The sequence below is a fragment of the Anopheles bellator genome, chromosome 1, assembly GCF_943735745.2.
Source record: "Anopheles bellator chromosome 1, idAnoBellAS_SP24_06.2, whole genome shotgun sequence".
Taxonomy (NCBI): Eukaryota; Metazoa; Arthropoda; class Insecta; order Diptera; family Culicidae; genus Anopheles; species Anopheles bellator.
The window spans coordinates 34,906,856-34,929,529 of NC_071285.1; the positions used below are offsets into that span (position 1 = coordinate 34,906,856).

The window sequence follows — 22,674 nt, forward strand, 5'->3', positions numbered from 1 at the left end:
TTCATGGCGGCCATCTGCCACACGTGTGTCACACTAGGGACATGCTCAGCGAAGTGTGTCAATCTGCGTGGGCTGGTGCTGGTTCGCGAATGTGCGATCCGATACGGCGACGGCCAGCGAAGCCGAACGATGATGAGATACAAACAGCTCCGCTGCGAGCGCCACGCTTAAGCGGCGCTCGGCGGAAGTACATAGGACTGCAAGCATGGCTGCACCGGCACCGGAGCGCCCCTGGAGTGGTCCGAGATGGGAATAATAAAATAGAACACTGGAAGCCTCTTATCAGGTGGCGCAAGTGGGATCCGGTTTGTGGCAACTCCGGGCGAAGTGATAATGTACCCCATGCAGGGAGTGAGACGGAAAGGATTCGCCGACTTTGAAGCGTCGAGTATCCCGCCAACGGCTTCGCTCAAAAGTTCAAAGTGCACACTCTACGCGGTGCAGACGGAAAGACACGATCAAACATCCCGTCAGGCCCATCCATCCCAGGATGGGCGCCGCAAAAGGGCCACTATCACTCACTTTCACTTCACGCTTCGCTTGGCACCCGAAAGCCAGTGAAACTCCGAGCCTCCGTTCATCACTCACTCAGAAAAGAACTCGCCTAGAACACTGGGGACTGCCTCACCTGGCGGACAGGTGGCCGGCAGTCCTGAACGAGAACAGACTCCGACCGACCGGTGGACCGACGCGGCCGACCGACACACTCGACACAAGCGAACGAACGTCCTCGCGTTACGAAGGCCAACCGCCAACTATATCATTTCAAATAGAATAATATCCTCTCTAGCTAAGAATCCTTTCGGAATGATACATGATATATAAACAAATTTTCATCATGTGCGGGAGGAGGCGCACCGGCGAGGGTGGCGAGCATCACCCCCCCCGCGCTGTGGGGAGGGTGGCAGGGAGCCTCGCGTTCCTCGTCCGGCCAACAACAACGACGGCGCACGCCCGGTTTGCGAGTGTGTGTCTTTCGGTACGTACGTGCGCCCGCTGTACGTGTGTGAATCGTCGACGTGTGTGGCTATGTGTATGTGTGTGTGTGTGCATGAGTGTAGTTTCGTACGTATTCTCATTCACATTCACCCGCCGCCACCCGACCGGCCGTCCGACCGAGCCCGACCCCATCGACACCGGCAGTAGTATCACTGGAAATTGGAGAGGATCCTTTTTCGGTGCGGCCGGGCGGACCGGCAACCGGAGGCGCCACCGGTCGGGTGAGTGGTGGGAGTGGGTTGTGTTGTCATTCTCAACCGGAGCGCAATCGGAGCATCATCATCGAAGTGCCGCCCGCTGTGGCTGTATGTGTCGGCGGCAGAGTCGGCATCTCCGCTCCGAGAGGCAGGAACCGCATCACGTCGGAGGAAGAGATACAGTGTTGTGGATGCGGATGGTTGTGGGAGTTCGGAGGGGTTTTCGGTCCGTACGACCACGGGCGACAGTGCCGCCCTCGAATGTGGCACAAAAATGAGGAGAAGAACTCGTATGAGATTCGATTTAAGGTCCTGGATTTCCTGAAGTCGAAGAGAAATTTGTTTGATACTCCATCCATACAGAAAAACATAACTTTTTCATCACTTCCTAAACGCAATAAGGTATAGGAAAATATTCAGAGCACCAACACTTCTTATGAGTAAATCCTACAATAGTAAATAGTATTCGCTTTAGTTTAGACACAATACTAAATACTACTGCTGCTGACGTTCCGGAGGCTAAACCTTATGCCAATCTTTCTCCATGGCTCTTGGGAAAATGAAGATATTTCACTCTATCTGCAGGCATCCAATCAAATATCGATTAAAAACTATAAAACATGCAACTATCACACACTATGAACGGAATTGAATCAGCACTTTACTATATATTTACTACCGATAAATTGCGCCCGAAGATTTTCGTTAACCTGCCACTGAAAATTAGTTCGTTCATCAACTAAATCTTGCACCGAATGTTTGATTCAATTAAATCTAAATATTTTCGTTAACATAACATTAAATGAAATTGTTATATTTCATTTAATGTGCATGAATGTGCGAATCCTGTGACCATCGGTGCATGTGTGTGGTGCACACATGCTCTGAACGCCGACAACGACGATGACGCCCGATGATGATGGTTGGTGATGTTGACGATACGGTTTACCGGCAGGACCTCGGGGCCACGTCGCCAGGCTCCCGAGTCTACACGCTCTCTCTCTCTCTCTCGCGCGCCCGCGTTTCACGAACAGGGACGATCTCCACTATAGCGATTATCACCCACTCGCCCTCGGTGCCCCCGGCGCCCTTGGCCACCAGCCCCGCACCGCACCGGGCCAAGGGGGCGCCGAGAGATAGAGATGTTGTGAACGAAGAGATCCAGCTTCGGCGACGGGCACTGTGTGTGATGAAATTGAAGCGCACCATACAGAGATAAAATTGTTAGAATGTTACACATTTGTCGAGGTGAAAAGAATGAGGGGATAATATGATGATACTCGGCTGCTGCCGCTGCTCTCTCCACGCCGACACCACGGCCAACATGCCGACGGTTGCCGCTGGCTATGTACAGTGCCGGGCGCTTAACCAGAACTCATTGGCTACATTTTATTGGGGGTCCGCCGATAGTAGCCCGCCAGCCGATCGAAGGGTCTTACACCGGGTAGTCCCTTTTTTTTTGGGTGGTTGCCCCAATTCCGGAAAGCGCTGCGTTTAGCGAACCCTTCGCTGCGTAATCTCCCTTATCAGTGTGCAAATATTTGCGCGCCCTTCGGCTGCTGCTGTGTCCCTTTACAATAGCGTCGAATCGTGTTTTTGTTACTCAATTCAAATTGGTTGTGAATGTCTTCCAGCTGGAAAAGCTGGAAAATGCGTACCAATTTTCAAGCCATTTTCCCGAAAATCACGCACGCACACATCCACGCGTACGCCAGCGAATGATTGCGAAGTGATGTGATGCTCCAAATTCTGTTACCTTGCATTATTGACTCCGATCCGAAACGGAGCGGGCTGCGCCGGCCTATGTACCCGGAGAGTGTGCCGAGCCGGACCAGACCTTGTCGATAGCCGGTGGCACCGACGACGACGACGACGGCTTCCGACCGACAGCAACATCCCCGGCGATGATTTGGAAAAGGCGGGAGATTTGCTATGGCGGCGGAGCAACAGTAGCGGATCCATCCGCGCTGCCCGGAGAAAGGATACCCGCGCGCACCGGCCATCCAATATGTGTGTAGGCAGCCATCAAGATTTCGACATTATGTATCCCATTTGTCTGTGGGGGGGGCCGGCGTGCGGAAGGATCGGAACTTCACACATGGCACCCCCCCGCACATGCAAGATGGCGCTGGACAGATAGCTCTTCGCACTGGCCCTGCTTTTGCATACATTCGTACCCGACGAGTGTGCCAGAGCCACGCCGTGCTGTGGCCAAACAAAACTTGACACTCTCGACGAAGCCGAAAGATGGAGGAACGGAGTTGCGACGGGCAACAAACCAGTCGCATGTTGTGGTCTGACGCCATCCGGGTGGCCGTGAGGGTGTGAGCCGGGAATTGTGTGGTTGCTCATGTGAGAATCAAATATATGCCCCGTATGCCCAACCCGTACCCGTCCCGTCGGTTGAGGTCGTCGTGTAGAACTAACTATATTTGCTAAGCATTATGCACTGAAGATTAAAAGTATCTGATGGCCGACGAATGACGAGCGAACAAATAGATGCCCCGCTCCGCCGGCACCAGAGAGGGCTCCGCTAGTGTCAGGCTCGTGTCAGCGACGCGTCCTGCAGAAGGTCGTCATCGTGTCGGACGTGTCAGTGTCCCTGTGTGTGTTCGTGTGGCGGGGGAGGACCAGTACACACGGCGAGCCCCCACACATAAGCTGACGACGCTATGTATTCGTCCACTAATTCGTCTCGTGTGGATCCTGAACAGTAGATCACACAACTTGGCCGCACGTCTCACTCTATCCGCACGCTCTGTCCTGCTCCTGGCAGGCAGAAACGGTAGAACTCCGTCCGTCCGTCCGTCCGTCCGGTGAAGATACGAGCGCCGGGTTCGATATCCCGTATCCTGATTCTTCGAAACTATTCCGCACCCGCCGGTCTCGCGCCGGTTTCGTTTGGGGTTTCGGTTTTTCCCTCCACATTTTCCCAACACACCCGGGGCATGATTGTTATTAATGGTCGTGAAAAATCACCACCAATTATCGCTCTCGGCGCCCCGGCACGGTTCGGCCAAACGCCCGGCGCTCCCGGCAGGCGATGATGGAGGGCCACATTTAACCAGTTGCATGTACCCTGGCGCGCTTGACTGTGTTTGTGCGCGTTTACGGTTCATCGGATGCGCTACGTGGTTGTACGTGTGTCGGATAGAGACATGTCTAGTGTCTCAAGGAAAATGTACTAGCCCGAAGTTGGCAATAAATTCTGAAGCCAACTCACCAGTTGATGGTGGTGCGGCTCTCGGGCGAGATCCGGGAAATGGACACATGGCGAATCGCGAGAAGCTGCAGTTAACCGCAGTTTAAAGCACTACCTGATAATGGAGTTGACCGCTCCTGTTGTGGCCTGCGTGTTAATTGGCCGGGTAGGGGTTCGTTTTTGCTACTTCCGTTTGATAATTTAATGCTAACTATTAGCTACATGTAGTTACTACATTCCGCCTAAAGCCCACCCGACATTTGTTAATAAAACAAACTAATAAAAAAAACTAATTTTAAGTCTAACAAAAAAAGTTCCAAATTAATTTTATAATAATTCACATGGTTCTCATAAGCTACGCCAGCAGCAGCATTAGCGCCTATTGACTCATCTCGATTCCTGGTAACGACTGCGACTGAGAACCCCTGGTAAAATTGAAGATTATCTGAAGTTTTTGATTTGAGAAAATTCTTCTAACCATAATTGCAAAACCCTACAAACTTACCATTTTCAACCAATGGTAGTTCTGTGAAGCTACCGCAATAACTTACGAGTAGCGATGCTTTCAATTTAGCGATGTTTTCCTTAATCTGAAGCGATTCCAGGACGCATATCATTTACGCATTGGCGTGCCGCTTACAGTTTCAAGCCACTCAAAAATATACGATTTTGAAAAAACTTAAAAAAGCAAAAGCCTTAAACAATAGTATACCCAATTCCGAGGAGTTCTGTAAACTTTGGAGCATGCATTGCGAATCAGAAGTAAAACAATGCACGCCTTACGTCCGTTGGCAAATTTTCGACAGAACTGTGTATCACTGATTTTGATTAATTGACGTAATGATAAATGGGTAATTTGCTGGGCCAGTCCAGGACGCCAGGACGCGCACACTTGCCCAAACCAAATTAAAATGTAACTGATTGATGAATTCTTTTGGAATGTTTCGTCGAAAAGCTTTTCTGCCTCGACGTACTACAAGCTTCCCAGATTAAGCCATAGTGATACGCTATCGCTATCTGCGCGATCCTGCGATGACGATGATGGAATATCAGAGATGTAGGGAACAATATTTGTACTAAAGTAGCAACGATTTGCCCTCTAGTCTGCCGAACTAAGCCGTCACACTACAAGCATGAAATTAAAGTGAAACCATGATAGTCTCCCATATCGTAGTATGGCATTTAAACTTGAAAATGTGTAAAACTTTATGAAATGGGTGCTGCATTTATAATTTTTCAGGAGGAACGTAGGGGCCTTTTTTCTCAACTCGTTCGAACAGTCGTTCGAGTGGACAATATCCAAATATCGCTTCGTGGAATGCGTACATACCTTTCGAGTGCTTTTTGCAATGTTTTCGCTGCAAGTGGCTAAAAAAATTGAATAAATTTGTAGGTTTTGTACTGCCAGTCATCTTACTGTCATTTATAACAGTTAAGTGCCTTTAAGCGATCATTTTAAAGTATGACGATCAGGATGATTATCCTTACAAATTATTTTGTATAATGCGAAGAAATACTCTGGTACTGGTCGACCAGGCCATTCATCTTCCTCCTAGACACTCAAGGTTTGACACAATCGACTAGATTATATCTGTCCGTGGATATTCAAATAGATTATTCAAGATCTTTTAAAACCGTTGTCAATTACTGAAGTTCTCTGAACTTTCTGAAGTTAACTCAATCCATGTCAAAAGCAGTAGAATCCGTGAAAGTCGACCGTTTGCCAGCAGCGACTTTTAAAATGTTTTAAAAACGTTAATTCCATGCCGAAATAGATCTAAGCTGAGAACGTTTCTTAGACCAATTTCAACCTCCACCACCAAAACGTGACAGTTTGGCAACACTGGCCGACGCTTGACAGATGTCGCTTTTTCTTGTGATTCTCGCGCTTGGCTAGTTCGGACCGATGTGCGGGCAAGGATAATTGATGCGAAAAAGTGCTGTGCACGCCGAAAGCTTCCATTCTTTTCACAGGATACGCGCGTCCTTTCTGCCGACGAGCGGACCAGTTAGTAAGTAAGTGACCGATCGGACCATCCAGTGGTGTGCCGAACAGGTAAATGTCATGAGCAGCGCCGGGCATGCGAAGTCCGACGACGGGAAACGGCCATCCACCAATAACAAGAATGGCGACTGGACGTGTCCGGAGCCCGAGTAAGAAAAACACAGGCAATTTGTAAACACCGCTCTTGAAAAGTATTTGGGAACTAACGTTTTTGGCTTCCCCCTGCATTTCCCATAAATTGCCGCCTTTAAACGCGCTTGTTGCATTGGCTCTGCTTGCACAACGCCTCCATCGCGACACTTCGCGCGACACGTAGTTGTAAGAATCTAAACTTTGCCCGCCGGAATCAGTGTAATCGGTGCGGTAAGGAGCGGCCCGGCAGCGCCTCATCAAAGCATGGATCGACAGCCAGCGATTCGGACGGTGGCGGCAGTGGGGGTAAAAAGAAAGTCGGTACCGAAATTGGGAAAGCGGCGGCCGAAAAGTCGCGCGGTTTGTTCAGCGCCGAAGACTGGCAATGCAATAAATGTGCTAACGTAAACTGGGCCCGGCGCCACACCTGCAACATCTGTAGCGCTCCACGGTTTTGCGACGTCGAAGAACGCACCGGTAAGTGCCATCATCAGAAGGCGCATGGATGGAGATTCCCACTGACGAAGCGCCTAACTTTCCCCACAGGCTACGGAGGAGGCTACAATGACCGCGGCGTGGTGGAGTACAAGGACCGTGTCGAATCGGACGACGAGTACGACGAGTTTGGGAGGAGAAAAAAGTCGAAAGGCAAATCGAAGGAGCAAATCGGTGGACGGTTAGCATCACGAAGACGGAGAACCGACTCCACGGACGAGGACGAAGAAAGCGAACGCAGTAAGCGCAAAGAACCGCGCAGGCGGCGCAGCGAGTCGAAGGAGGAAGACGAGGACGAAGACGACGACGAGGACGAGGAAGATAATGGCGATCTATCGAAGTACGATCTGTGGGGATCGGATGCGGAGGAAGCGGGAAAGAAGCCGGCCACTAAGTCCTCCGGCGATAACAATAAGTCCACATCACGGCAGCATCGCTCACGATCACACTCGCGATCGAGATCAACTAGCAGAGATCGAAATCGCCGGCCTACCAGCGACGTGCGAAGGTCCTCTAAATCGATTTCTTCGTCGTCTAGTCACGGACGATCCGACACAAAACGTTCCAGCTCAACACGTCGCCCTGCACGGCACAGGTCGCGGTCCTCCAGCTCACGGTCCCGCTCACGATCGCGCTCACCCCGATCGTACCGGCGCAGCAAAGATAAGCGTCGCTAAAGCATTTCGCTGATGGAGATTCTTTTCGTTGACGATCGGATGTTCAATACGAAAATAAACTTGTATATTTTAGAGCGAAACGCGAACACCGTTCAAACGCTTTTGGTGTTTGTTACACTTTGATGATATGAAATGTTAAAAATACGAAATTGAAATGAAAATGTCAATTATTTCTATTTATTCAAATTTTGTGTTTCTTGTGTTTTATTATGTACTGCATTTTTATCATAATTTGCTATAGAAAGATGAGTTTCAAGTTACATACTGCAAGAATTACCTACGAAAGAGTAATACATGATTATGATACAAGAACGGATTTGAGGACCACACGTGAAAAGTGCGCTTTAATACGCCCAACGGTATCGTACATAATAAATTGTTTTGTAATAGAAACGATTCTTAATAAGGCGGCACACCAGAAACCAATTATTCTATTTGTATGCCTAACGCCTCCAAGGTCGGAAAAAAGCTTTGGGTGGCAAGTTAGTCCAAGTAGTTTATTTTTCATACACAGTACTCTACAATTCACCTCAGTGACCGTGATGAATAAGGATACGGCTACCAGGATGCCAGAATTGGCCCAATCGGAGGAAATATCATTCAAACGAGTTTATTATTTTCAATTATTTTTCCAACTGCGTTCTTTGTTCATAATGTCCATCGGCTGCTCAAATCAACCCGGGAGCGCGTCGTTTGCTGAATCCGACTGTTTATTGCTGGCCAAGTACCGCAATAAAATATACGTTGTCCGGCCAGTGTAAAACAAATGGTTTATAATGTCGTAAACAAATCAGTAAAACAAGATTAAATTCCCCTTTCGTCATGGCTTCCGGCGTCATTCGATGGCAAGGATGGTAAATTAATTGACGAATCGTTTTAATCGATCATAAATTTAACAAGGAAGGTGGACGAAGGTGTGTTGTAATCACCCCCAAAAAAGGTGTGGTCAATCTCAATCTCACAATCGAACTCATTGGCCCTCTGTATCCTACCAATAGATCCTTGATGGCTCACCGCCCACCCAGCACTCAATGAGATTACTTTATAGATTACAGGAAGGTTTTTCCGTAGTACGACCGTGACCGCGTGCTAATACGCTCCATCATGCCCCACAGGAACAGCATTGCTACCGCCATCGGATCGCAATGGCGACCATCGGAACTCTTGCGAGGGTGGTCGACCAACGAACTGTTGCTGTGGACCTTGGACTGGATTTGAATTCTACATTATTACACTACACGCTTTTCCAGCGCGCTGCCAAACACCGGATGATGACGGCAGCGTTCCTCTCAACGAGCCGTAATTTGGTGGACGCTTGCCTAAGGTAGGACTTAGGTCGCTGGAAGTACTGCCGTCGTCAATTCCTCGATAGGTCAAACAAATTTTTGAGATAGTGTGTCAAGTACGAGTAATGCAGAAACCGCCAAATTGGCAGTTAGTACAGTAAGCAGTAAGGAATTTCAGACAAGTTTTATCCATAAACTGCGAAGGGAATATTTTTGAGTTACATTAAAACATTCCATTTGAAAGAGTAATATTTCCTAAATTTAAATAATATATCAAACAACAGGTACTTTGACCATTTTACTAGGTTTAATTTTAAAACTTATCTCCATCAAACTTGATTAGTGGGTTGGGTTGTGAAGTCCTTAATTTAGAGACAATCTCTTGCGACGAAGAATTTTATAACAAAAATTTGGTTGACCAAAGAGTACCGTTTACATGTGGTGACACCACGCAACACGGCTTAACACATCCATTACACGGGATCCTGGAAGTTCCGGCTGGCACCTTCGTTGGTATTAATGAACGATTGCGGTACGGAAAGCAATAACGATTAGTTCACCACGTTGCCGAGCGTTGCCTTGAGATGGTAGGGTCAAGGTGTGGCATATTCCGCTTTCTCTCCCTGCATGTGTTCCTGGTGGGTTGGTCAGTTCCGACCACGGTGGCCCTCGGTTTGGGAGACCCGAAGGATCTTGTGGAACCCCCTTCATGCGAGGTTTTCCGAAGTTGCGGTCGGTCTCTCGGCTTTGAAATTTATTTTAGGACCACCCCAGGAGACCGACGGGGCTGACTGACTGACTGGCACGATGGTCCAGATTTAGTACCGCCTCGGAGGGCCACCACGAAGCATGTGCCTATCCGCGTGACGTGGTCACTCGAGTCGGTCGCGATGGTCCATCCGTACGGAGCTTGAAAGGCACGAAGTTGCCACTGATATCATCAGTGCTACAGACATTAAAGAAACGGTCCGAATGAAGTGATAAACGTTAAGGTTTTCCGCCCTTCTTCCTTTAAAGCTCTACAGGAAGTGGAATGCCGCTCGGTTGCCGCGTTCAGGAATGTTACACCCTTAACTTTACGTTCCAGTTAATGTTCGTTCCAGGCGATAGGGGTCAATGTCGTTAAAGGAAAATCTTTTCCGTGCCGCAAACGTGAAATACCCAAATGTGATACTGTTTTCTTCGAAAGGTAGTGAGTTTCGGTGATGTGATAATACTTTAGCTTAGTTTTTCCAGTTTGTAAGAGGAATTTCGAAAAGTTCCATTTGTGTAGTACAACGAAAAAAGTTCGCGTGACGCTGTCGCAAGTGTAGCGTTAAAAATAGATGTTTGAATTAAAATTTCCAAAGTTCAGGTCTAGAAATAGTGCCTCACAGCCACGCGAAATGGAGCTGCCCCCCATTGTTAAAATAACAAATCTACCGCCCAACGGCTCCATGTTGTGTGAAGCTCTGTCTCGTTAGGAAAGTTCCGTCTATTGGTGTAATTATTGTTGCAGACACACAATGGTTCGCATGAAACAGCGGCATGACCGGGGTCCTGCCGAAAGGTAAGAATGTTGGACTGTTGTATCCCACGGCACAAAACGATTTTGCGGTATTTTCCGCAACAACTTTATTGGAGACTATCATTTAGCCATGCCGTGCCGTTTCTTTTGCAGCAGGACCCAGACCGACACGAAAAAGTGAAAGGATTTAAAATTGGCAATAGGTGATTTTGGTGCACGTTAAAAATGGGTCAATCGTGTAACGTTTCCGCTGGCTAATTGGCCCGTAAACGGATGCAATGCATGCGCTTAAGCGAACTGGAGGAAATGGAACTAACACGTGTACGGGCCGCCCTCTAGCAGTAGAGGTTCTCATCGACCAAACAATTTACTTTCTCTTTAAAAGCCACGTGTGGTTGTAGTAATTTAAAATTGCAAGCGACACACGACCATCAGCCGACGTCCTTGCCCCAGCTGAGCTATTAAGTAACTGTTTTGCGCACCGTTGGTAGTAGACATTCTATGACTCTATGTACGTAAAGTGCTGCCAATAGGACAAGTTGCCGAAGCTTTGTTCATTGCCATTTGTTCTACGTTGGCCAATTTGCTGTAACAAGTTACTATTAAATTAAAGCTTACCTCTTATAAAAAGAATATTTTTAAATAGAAAAAAATATACGGAAATGTAGTTGTTTTCGAAAGTTGAACTTCTTGGCAACATTTGCCGGGAGATATTAAAAAAACGACGTATATTAGTAAAATTTAATTTGCACATAGCCTCAATCAACAATGAAACAAGCGTTCCCGAAACAATCATGAATCGCAGGTTGCTCGTTAAAGCTTGAGTCAATAAAAAACGAAACATAGGATTAAAATAATTATATGGAACAATCTTACCTTTTCGAATCAAATGCGATTCAGTGCTCGCTTATCGCTTATCATAATACCTTGAGTAAAGCTCATCAAATGGTTACGAGGTGATAAACTGTGTTGAATATCTCGATATGATCAATACCGTGCGTAAAGGTCATCACACGCCGATAGCGACTGCGAAGGACATATGTCCTGACGAAACGATACCCATTCGACGCTCGTCAGCCAGATATGCAATTTTTATGAGATGCTTTGGAAAAAGGAATAAAATTGGTCTATCGCATTATCGCACGCAAACTTTGGACACAACTAAACTAACTGAATCTGGAATTGTCAAGTGTTCCACTGTGTGTTGTTAGACCGTCAAATGTTACATGAGACATTGTTGCATCGTCCTTTTATATTTGCTTTTATATTAAACTTAGATTCCTTTTTTGTATAGTGATGCTCTAAATAGTAATATATTCTGTTATTTCTGTGTGTTATTTTATTATTTTACGAGTTTTCCAGGATGTTTGAAGGTTTTTTTTCTTTGGAGAACAAACTGGGACCTGTTTATCTTTCAAAATCGTGTCGCTGTGAATTATATTATCATTATTATATTTCTGTACAGTTTGAAAGGAAGAAGTGATAATAGATTAAGATTAAGAATACTACTATATGTTACAATCTCACTGCAAAAATTACCATCTTGGTAATTGGTAGTTCCAATTGGCACTGGAAATACAACAGGTCTGGGGGGGTGACTGGGTTCCGGACTATTACATATGCAAAGTCATCGATGCATACCGCTGAAAGGATCTCTAAGCCATTCAAAGCGTGCCCATCCATGGTTGGCCGCAATTGGAAATTACAATGCATTCCTTTCGGGCGTGAGCGCAACAAATGCCTCATAAAAAGCTGCGCTTGGGAACCAGCACCGTTGCTGCTTCATGCGCCAACATAAACCTTTGCCTTGCCAACGGCCAATGGTAGTAAATAATATCGAAGAAGTTGCTTAGCGATACGCGCTATCGTTTATTTGGATCAATGCACAGGAACGCATCGGTTCCATTCGAACACTGTTTATTTGTTTAGCCGTACTGTGGATGATAATAAAATTTAGTGAAAAGTTACTGAGTGTATCGACATGTTGTAGCATTTAGAGCAGGTTTCGTAGTGGCTGAAATTTCCAGATAACGTTGCCAAATTGCAGTGCAGAACAGGTCGGCGCAGTTCTGTTTTTCTCCAGTTCACTCTCTTGGTTGTTTTTGTACAGTTAATTTCATTTGGATCCATTTCGTTAACTTTCTCCACAGGACTTACGACCGTGACCTTTTCGGTTGGAATATATTCGTGTCAGAGCCGGATCTACCACGCCTGAGGCATAGTAAGAACCGACGGGTTTTTGGGTCTTCCTTAGCTAGAACAACCCCAACACTTTTATCTGCCACCTTGCAGGAACAGGCAGCTGGTGGTACACTCCGGATCGAAACTCCGTCAAGCATCCGCACGAGTACATTACGGTCGACGAGTTAACCAACCATCGGAAGCGGCACTTTACGCAAGCCCACACTAGTAAGTTCTGCGCCACAATAATCTTGCGCTCGGTTGGTCACTTCCTAGATTTTTTTCTCCCGCCCGTCTTCTTAGAACATCTAACGAGCAGCTTTTCGCTGTACAACAAATCGGAACCCTCATTACCTTCGGCCGTCGTTCGCCGGACGGAGTACACCGAACGGTTCCAGCGCCAAAGTATAGCCCACGAACGGACACAGCCATTGCGACGAAGCAGCTCGCTGCACATCGAACCAGGCACCATGAAGGGACTGTCGGAAAACCATGCCAAGTTCGTGTGCTACTCGCAGGACACGATCGTCAAGTAATGGCGGAGATGCAACTTCCAGATGTCTGGGGTGTCTAAGTGCGCAAACCTTTGACTTTTTCAGATCACGGCCACCGGCGGTGCGGCCAGAGGAAAGCTTTAAGCTGCCGGATGGCGGTCGCAAGGGCAATGGGCTCGCAGACGCGTCTTCCGAGTACAAGTCATCCTTCCTGCCGTACGATTTTTTACCGAAAAGCATGGAACCACGCCACCGGAACCTACACCGCAGCGAGAAGGACAAACGGGACGATCTCAGTGCATCCGACTCGAAGCTACATAACAAGGAGCAGCTGGCCCGCAGTAACCTAAGACTGACTGGCGAGGCAACGTTCGAGCCGGAGTACAAGAGCCAGTTCGGTCTGCCACTGACCGCAGACAAATCCCGCTCGACACCGCAACTGAACAACATTGCCTTCACCGGTAACTTCCGGGAAGCTCCGTCCGAGTACAAGGAGTGCTACAAGTACTACGATCACTTCACCAAGAGCGCCCCAATCCGGAAGTTTGACAACCTGAGCCTGCACGGGACGATCGAGTTTCGGCCCGAGTACAAGGAGAGCTACCGGGAGCTACCGACGGGTGGCGCCAGTGATCAGTGGCGATCACAGTGCGTCGTGCGGAAGGACAATCTATCGTTGAACGGGGAATTCCTCGGGAGGGAGCCGGAATATAGTTTCAGCTTTCGAGATCCCCACATGAAGTGCAAACCGGAGAAGGCCAAACCGAAGGATAACTTTCTTGCCATGCAGGGTGATATGGACTACACACCGATGTATCGGTAAGCAGCTTCTACTATTTCGTACCGTAGGCAGAATGCATTAATTAACATCCAAAATAAAATATTGTTATCCATTCGCAGCTGCTCATACGTCGACTATCCCCGTACGCGCCCCCTGCTAAAGAAGCCAATCTGTAGCATCAATCTGGAGGACGTCTACGAAAAGCCGCCTCAACGGCGCACCGGCCGCAGAACACCGTCCCCGATCAAGTACAACGTGCACGCGGCCAACGCAGCCGATGGCAAGGAGGGTTTTGATAAGTTCGTCTCCCAGCCAGAGTATCGTAAGGCACAGCGCGAGCTGATGATAAAGAAGCGCACACCGCCGAAGGAGCGGGGCAGCTTGCTGGCGCAGAAAATTTTACAAGACAGCCAGCTTAGCACCTCTGGCGGTCACCTGCAACCACCACTGCCTACCGTGCAGGTCGAGAAGGTGGGCAGTAGCAACAATGCGACGACCACGAGCACAGCGGAACCAACGTCGTCCGGAGATGGATCGAAAGGGCCCGTAACAGCGGACAGAATGCCAGTTGGCACCACAGCCAGCCCGGTGCATTTGCCGGTGCGAATTGCAAAGCACGGTCGTCGCGCCAAGTCGCCCATCATTGCCATCCAGCGTGAAAACGAACCCATCGTCTTCTATAAGGATCTCCACCGAAAGGCAGAACAGAAGCGCAACCGAACCAAGGTGATAGAGGGGAATCCGGTCTACCGGAAGGCGTATCAACAGCAACCGGTTCGACCCACCCGAAAGCATCAACCGGGGACAAACGTAGACAAAGCAAGCACCGGAACGCAATCGTTCGTCGTACTGAATGCACCGACTAAGCATCGTACCAGTCGGTGGGCAGAACCGGCCACCATTTACGATTCCCATTTCTACTAACACGGATCATATAGTTAAGGGTCTCTACGTATGTTCACCGTGTAGTTCGGTTGTTTAGAAGATCTAATAAACGCAAAAAATGAACAAAAATATTGTTTCTCTGGTCACTTTCGAAATACGTTTCGGCTGGAAAATAACAGTTCCTTACAGTGAAGGCCATCATTCGCCATCGCATCGAGTTAATTCCAACTACCGCACCACCGCAAACGATCGTCCTTCGAACAGGCCCTTGGTTTGAGGTCACGAATGAATGAGGCCGAAATGTCAGCGATAGATTAATATTAAATGTTTAATAATCAAGGTTTATGATTCCATTTTCAATCCATGAATTCCAACCTTGAATTTATTCGTTATCTCATAAAGGTATGTACGTACAGGTCAACCATGGTATGCAGAAACAGGCAAAAGAGGTGAACGGGTTCAACTGGCGCAAGATTTACACTTTCTCATACTTTCTTTAACAGATAAAACCATGTCTTTAGCAAACAAAACAACAAAAGTAAATTAAGGATAGTTATGAAGCAAAGTATAATATAAAACAAAATAATGCCTAACTTCAAATGTGACTGTATTGCAGAATGAATTTACGTTGTCGAGGAACTTTTACGAGGAAATGTGGATTTTATTTGATGAATTGTTGATTCATTTATTTTGTTTTGCATTTTCAACAGGACATTCAAGTATTTGCGCATTATACTGAAATTGAAGTAGATATATCCCGTTTCTATTGTGTATTTAACATAGAAATTAACATATTCAGCATAGTTGATCCAGATACCAGTAACAAAACAGTACACTTGTAAACATATAATACGTGGAATTGGTTGAAAACACAGAATGTATATTTGGCCGCATGCCATAAACAGTTGGGAAGTGAAGTGCAAGCGGTGGTATCATTTCTTCGACAATCCCTCCCAGCGATCCGGAACGCACAAAAAGTACCTTCAAATCGGAAACGAAAGCAATTAACTCTTGATTCGGGTTTGGGCGTCCACCGTTCCAGCCTTACCTTTCCATGGCACCAATAAACCGAGTTTTGTACGCCTTCGGAGAAACCACCGTTGGTAGCTTCCCATGTCCGCCCATAAGTCCCGATTGTTTGATCATCGATTCGAATTTTTTATCGAGCGTGTATGTTCGTATGTAATCTACGGGTGCAATTGTTCCCGATTGTAAAATGGGACAATGAAGAGTCAAATAAAACCCGCCCTACACTTACCGATAATACCAATCACGAGATTCTTCTGTGTCCTATCGAGTCCAACCAGCAGTGAGTAGTCCATTACTTCGTTTTGCATCAGAAAACATGCATCTCGCGTTATTGCTTCCTTTAGCACCGATTTACTGTGGGACAAAATGTACAGCGGATTCGTCCAGGACACTGGAATAAAGGAAGGGTATGTCAAAAGGCATATTCTCTCCAACGTAGTTGTAACAGGTAGCCTACTTTGAATGAAGTTTTCATCCATCAGCACACACTCGCTGCCAGTCTGACTACTAGGATCCACCAGCCGGTTGCGATCAGAGCCCTTTAAGTCGTACTTTTCGTTGATTTCTTTTCCGCAGAACAGATTTTCCATCACCAGGACGGCACTCTCGACCGTCGTGTTACTGTGGAAGGAATACAAGGGAAACGGTGAATGATTTCGATCCGATATATCAGAGCCCAGTTCTCCCGCTTCGCACGAGTTGCTTACTCTTTCCGTTTGATGGATATTTTGAACACGCCGAAAATTTTCGCCAAAAGCGTAATTTGCTTCAAGTTAATGCACCGCTGAAGATACTCGAAGTAATTTGGCGCAAAGTTTTCGAAAATCGTTAGATCGTTGCGCGACATCTCCTTCAGCACGAACCGATCGTCGACAGTTTTGCTAAATTTGGACCCACTCTTGCCACCGCGAGCCTCCCAACGTACGCTCTTGCTAAGGGACCGGGCAAACATCTTGCGCAGGATCATATCGTTCGATTCCGCGTCCTGTGCGTCCACCGAGGCAGCAGTGCCATTGGATGAGGAGGGCTCCAAGGTTGTTGCAGCACCAGCAGCCCGCTGACTGTTACCAGTAGACACTACCGGGCGCTTCAGAATCTGACAACGCATAAGATCAAACTCTTTGGCGAAATAAATTTTGCAGACAAAATTACAATTTGCGTCCTGTAACAAGGGAGAAACAATCGATCACCAAGTTGATCTCCATACCGTAAAGTTATGCATACCTGAAAGTGAATCTCGCTGTGAGCGGAGTTCTTATGCTTCTTATCTGATTCAGCTTTTACGTGACCAGCGGCTGTCGCTTCATCTGCTTCGTTTGAACTGCAATTTCGATAAATAATTTATATGATTCAGTATGTTTCACTTTGCGATCAATTTTCTTGCACTCACCTAACGGACTGTGATTTGCGCTTAAGATTGGGACTATTGTCTACCACACCCACCGTGGACACTCCACCACTGCCACCGCTGTTCATGGTTTCCAACATTTTCCGGTACTCTTGTGACATAAGGCTGTACGCGATGCACGAACCCAGATCCATATCGTTAACCACTATTGGGAACAGACCCGCTTTCAAGCAATGATGCTCGTTTGCAGGCAGCGGAGAGCTTAGAATGTGCGAATAGTCGTTCGTCGACAGAAACTGACTCAGCAATGTTTTGACCGTTTTCTTTTCATTCATACTATCTCTTCCCGCCGGCTTCTCGTCACCCACGTGGCCCGATTTTTCATCCTCTGGGTTCGTTTCGATGCCCATGGAATGCTGTTCAGTGTCACCCTTGCCTTCGGCGGATTGCTCTTCGCTAGGAACATCTTCCGAATTGTGCACGAGCGTCACATCGTCACCTGCAGCAGGGTTTTCGATGGAATGTGCTGTTACGGAATCTTCCGTAGCGATCGTACCGTTATCGATCGCCACCGTACTGCTAGCACTTTCTGTCGCCGCTGGTTTGGAGGCAGCTCCCTTTGCTTGTGTAATAATTTCATGCAACTTCGGTTCCCACTCTTCGATCGCTTCGGCCATCGTGTGTTTAAGCAACACGATCGCATCATCGATCAGTTCCACCGAAATGACTTCCTCAGTCATCAGCTTCTGCACCTTCTCGATCCGCTGCTTGAAGGCGACCTGATCTTGATTCGCTTTTTTCTTCAGCTTCGCGAACGTGTCGGTATCGACGGACAGTTCCGCTAGCTTTTCCAAAATCTTCGCGTACACATCGTATCCCATTACGGCGAGGCCTTTCATTTCCTCCGTCCGCTGCTCGGTGATCGCACGGTTGTTGGAACCGCTGGCAGCTGCCGCCACAGCGAGCACAATCGACATCGCAGGCAACACTGGCTCCCATACATCGATGGCCGTATACCGAAAGATCGCCACAATGCCTTGGTAGGAAAAGTTTTGCTCAAAATCGCGATGCAACGAATGGCGACAAACCATCGCTCCGTCCGTGTCCGAATCTTCCGAAAGCCCCTCACAGTTCCGCTTCTTGTACGCGTGGCCGTGGAAACGTAGCTCAAGAAACTTGGCAAACGAATAGCACCACGTATCGTGCGACATCGGGGCAGGTTTCGAATACTCGTTGCAAATGGTGCACTTGGAGGAGATCAGTATCGTACCGGTGTCCATTTTGGCCAGATCCTCCGCTAGCTTCACCTGAATGCATCCACCAGAATGTACATACCGTCGAACGTGGTCCATCATAGGCAGTTCGCACGACTTGCACATGTACGAATTTTGGAAGCAGTACTGCTCCAGGAACAGACCCAGCATGATATCGTTTTGGCCGTAAAATTGCATGTCCAAGTAAGAGGGCGGTGCGCAGAACGTGGACGGTACGGTTTCGTTGTAATTGAAGCTGCAAAATAGCACCGGCAAACGCTGATGGTTTTCAATGTCCAGCGCGTCGCGGTACACGAGCTCTTCGATCGGTCGTTGGGCAACGACCGTTGAACGGCTACTCACTGCAAGCAAAAATACAGATATTGAACAGTAACTATCCATGTGACCACAATCGCGTGTTCTTCATCGACACTTACTCATTGCTACCTTCGGATAACGACCACCAGAGGCACAGAAACTGGCCAGTATAGTTTGAATTTCTTTGCTTTCCACCGATGAAGTCATCTTGTGAGTCACGAATGGATGGGGTGGAAGCAGCTGCTTATCTTTCTCGTCCTGTGCCACTGTTGCTCCACCGCTTTCGTTGGGTAGTGAAGGGTACCGATCGCTCGCCGAGCTCGAAGCACCTTCGGCCAGCTGGAGAGAGAAGAAGAGCTCATCGGGAAAGTAGCACCGTAGAGCACACTTTCGGCCACTGTCCGTTTCCAGATACGGAAGAGGAAACCCCACGAACGGACTGAGGGAGAGGATCGTTGAACTAAGTGCAGCTCGAAACCGATTGTCGTTCGGTGTTTCCACGGCCAATTCGAAGGAAGTGTCATCCTCGTTGGCATCTTCGGTTGCATCCAAGACTCCAGCCCGCAGTGGATCGCTCCAATCGCCCACATTTTCTCGCGTCGTCAACTTTGCTATGGTCTCTGATGTTCCGACCAATCGCGCATCACCAGTAATGGAAGTGTTTTCTTTCGTCATTCCTGTCGTGCGGGTTTCATTTTTTCCTTCGCTCGACGGAGCGGCTTTCGGTGCATCGGAAGGACTTGATTCCTTTGAATCGAATATGCTGGAACGCGGCGTTGGAGGCATCGCGTACACATCGCAAAGATAAGACATCTCAAACCGCCAGTTGTGGCGCGCCAGCAGCAGCAGGGAAGCGATTTTCTTGATCTTTGCTAACTCGGTACGTTTTGCCCCCCGCAACAGCACACAACAACCACGTGGACTGTGCTGCTTTTCGAGGCACATTAGTGTTTTCGAAGAACCTAAGGATAAGGACTGTCAGAAGAAGCGACCGGTGCCCGTAGCTCTTTATGATTGAACTCACCTTGATCATCGCAGAACGTTTGGATGCGGAACCGATCGCATACACCGAGCTTCGGTTGTCCGACGTTCGAGTCGATGCAGCTGATAATATCGCAATCGAGAAAACGAGCAATGCGCTCCAGCACGCAGAGTTTGACGTCGAGCACCAACGTAATACCGCTATTGCGTAGCAAATCCTGCGCGATGCCCGCCACGTTCTTGTGAACCAGCACGATATTCGGTCCGAGACTGATGATTTTCGAAACCTTGTTCCGCAGATAGCCCCGTTCCTGCAGCATCAGCGTGTCGAAGCTCACAAACTTCCCTTCCACCCGCTGGTAAGCGATGGCGCACTGCAACAACAGTATGCGCGGTTTGTCCACCTTTTGCGGCATGTCCTTGTGTGCAACGTTTTTTGAAAATACCACTCCGCCTAGTATTTGTGATTCGTTTCGCTCTCCTCCCGGCACCTTCTTGAAGTACACATAGTTCCGAATGTCCATCGCATCGGTTCCGTAAGCCGCATCTAAGCGCAACGTATTCGCGACCCGTGCCACGATCGGGATCAGGGTTTTGGCCCACGATGGGTCCAAATTTGCAGCACGAAGCAGCTGATTAACGAGAAGTTCTTCATGCTCGCAGAACACCTGCAGTAGCGCCTTCGCGCCAGTCGATATTCGGTACGAACTGTCCATAGCGGAATCGGTCAGATTGCCCGCATTGAGCGTGGTGCCACTGCCACCAAACTCACCACCGCTCCCACCAATCCTGGCACCGTCCTCACTGTCCACCGACAGCTGATCATCGTTGCCGGAACGCATCAACACAGAACTGGACTTAAAATTCAGCTCCAAATGGTATCCGGTGCTGGTAGATGAAGCCGGAGCACTGACGCCGCCACCGGGACGATCTTGTAAAACGGCCAGCTTGTACACGGTATCTTCGCTAAACTCGTTCGTCACTCCGCCCAAATCGTCTTCATCCTCTGCCGAGCCTCCGCTGCCGCCTTGGTCCGTTTGCTGCAATCTCTGCAGATGTTCGACAGGTTCACGACGATCCTCTTCGGAGACTTCCAAGGAATCTTCTTCCGCCGGTGAAGAAGCTCCAATCGCGATCAAAAATCCCGCGTCAATCATGGCGTTCAGTATCGCAACGGCCTGCATACTGTTGGATGACTTTTGTTTGCTGAACAGAAAATCAATCAGATCGTGACCCCGATTGTACAGTGGCAATAAGCGGCACATTTCATCGTACAACGTTTTCAGAGAGTTGGATTGTTGCAAAATTGACTTCCGGTCAGCAGACGAGATGCCCGATCCGGCGCTGGTTGCAAACCGTTCCTCCTGATAGCCGACCGATATTTTGCGCTGGCCTCGTCTGCCAGAGACGGTTGGCGACGAACCTGCATCACCGACTGCTGGCTGCAAGCTGGACAGCTTCTGTGACAGATCATCCTGTAGGGCTTTCAAATCAGGCTTCAGATCGGCCGCAATGTTGGACGACTTCAGGTACGTCAGCACATCCTTTGAGCAATAGTTGCACACACGCAGATCGTCCGAGCAGTTAATGATCTTCCCGGTAACCACCTGATTGCAGCATTTGGTGCAGAAGATCTGACCACACAACCGACAGTGATGTTTGCGGCGAAAGGTGGAAAACTTTACCGAACAATCGTAGCAAGCGATCGAGGTGGAGTCCGGCATCCAAAATTTCGGCAGCTCCGTGTTCTTATAGCTTCGTGTGGTCTGCAAGAATGGGAAAACTTTGAATACCTTGACCCTGAAAGCCACAACAGTTTCTTTACCGTCGATTTTTGTGAAACTAGATTACTTAGGCGCCGTAGTACGTTAGATGAGGAGCGTTCTTCGCCGGGCAAAGGTACAACTGATGAAGCTGACCCACGCAGGCTGTACGAATCCGTTGGTAGAACTTTCGTTGCGGTAGTACGAGTATCGGAACTTTCCGTTCGACTTTCAGTCTTCGGCACCGGCCGTGCATTAGTTTGTACAGATTCATCCTGCCCACTGACCGGTTCCTCCGGCAGAATGGCTGCTGCCCGAATGGCGGGCTCGTTCGTGATGGTTCTCGTGTTAGTGAGCTTGCTAACTAACTTTGTAAAAATAGTTTCTTGCTCTTCCTCAAAATTACGTGCAAATTCCGTCAGCACCGTGGGAGAATGCAAGTGTCGATTCATGGTGCGGTATTATTGTGTCAATTCCCTTTGCTATTTCTAACGCTTATTATAAAAAGAAAAATCTTCCTGTAGGTGTACAAAGTGTTCGTTTACGATCGCACACTAGACACCAGGGAAGTTCACTTGTTCAGTGACGGCCAGATCCGGGGCCAGCGAAGCTAGTGCCAAATCGGTCCATTTCTGTTCCTGCTCTTTCAGCGTCATGTGCGAATCGCCATTGTCCGCCTCCGGATCGGGCAACTTATCGGAAGGCACTAGAATGTGATCGAAGGGGAGCTCGTCTGCGATCCACTCGTTGTCCACCAAATCGATCAAACGACCATGGGAGGGGGGCTGCAAATCGCAACAAAGACATAATAGATTTGTATATCAACCGAACAACAAATCCGACCGTACCTCACTATCCATTAGGAGTTTGGCAATAATAACATTCACCGAATACAAGCGAAATCGCTGCAACCGATCTACACCTATTTAGGCACGATTATCAAACTATTACTTTGGGAAACCTGACAAATTTTCCGTTCTGTTTATCACCGCTGAGGGCCTTTTCGATTTGTGCTCACTTCTTCAATGATCATCATCGCCGCGTAAACATATCTGTCAAACTGAACAAACCAAGGTATGTACTGAATTCAATTGTTTTTAATGTTTGCGAATATTCTTATGCTTTTTAAACTTGTAGACTA

General features: G+C 48.1%; 4 protein-coding genes across 4 annotated transcripts; 2 read left to right on the top strand and 2 right to left on the bottom strand.

Moving 5' to 3' along the window:
* Nucleotides 1-6,316: 6,316 nt before the first annotated feature.
* LOC131214991 (zinc finger Ran-binding domain-containing protein 2) lies at nucleotides 6,317-7,879 on the top strand. Its single transcript, XM_058209352.1, has 3 exons — nucleotides 6,317-6,552; nucleotides 6,720-7,012; nucleotides 7,082-7,879. The coding sequence occupies exons 1-3, from the start codon at nucleotides 6,464-6,466 to the stop codon at nucleotides 7,705-7,707; spliced, it is 1,008 nt and encodes a 335-aa protein (XP_058065335.1). The 5' UTR covers nucleotides 6,317-6,463; the 3' UTR covers nucleotides 7,708-7,879.
* Nucleotides 7,880-10,498: 2,619 nt separating this feature from the next.
* Nucleotides 10,499-14,880, top strand: LOC131205347 (uncharacterized). The gene is made up of 6 exons (XM_058197414.1): nucleotides 10,499-10,542; nucleotides 12,651-12,721; nucleotides 12,793-12,909; nucleotides 12,985-13,213; nucleotides 13,281-13,994; nucleotides 14,076-14,880. The coding sequence occupies exons 1-6, from the start codon at nucleotides 10,499-10,501 to the stop codon at nucleotides 14,878-14,880; spliced, it is 1,980 nt and encodes a 659-aa protein (XP_058053397.1).
* A 622-nt stretch (nucleotides 14,881-15,502) lies between these two features.
* On the bottom strand, nucleotides 15,503-21,985 carry LOC131205566 (putative 1-phosphatidylinositol 3-phosphate 5-kinase). Its single transcript, XM_058197719.1, is given in 10 exon segments — nucleotides 15,503-15,822; nucleotides 15,890-16,028; nucleotides 16,100-16,261; nucleotides 16,328-16,491; nucleotides 16,578-17,032; nucleotides 17,095-17,191; nucleotides 17,261-18,833; nucleotides 18,882-19,751; nucleotides 19,814-21,536; nucleotides 21,596-21,985. Coding segments are annotated over 10 exon segments (5,622 nt in total). The 3' UTR covers nucleotides 15,503-15,773.
* A 102-nt stretch (nucleotides 21,986-22,087) lies between these two features.
* LOC131215487 (anaphase-promoting complex subunit 13) lies at nucleotides 22,088-22,393 on the bottom strand. Its single transcript, XM_058209876.1, has 2 exons — nucleotides 22,382-22,393; nucleotides 22,088-22,318 (listed from the first exon to the last, which is right to left on the bottom strand). The coding sequence occupies exons 1-2, from the start codon at nucleotides 22,391-22,393 to the stop codon at nucleotides 22,088-22,090; spliced, it is 243 nt and encodes an 80-aa protein (XP_058065859.1).
* Between the last annotated feature and the right edge of the window lie 281 nt (nucleotides 22,394-22,674).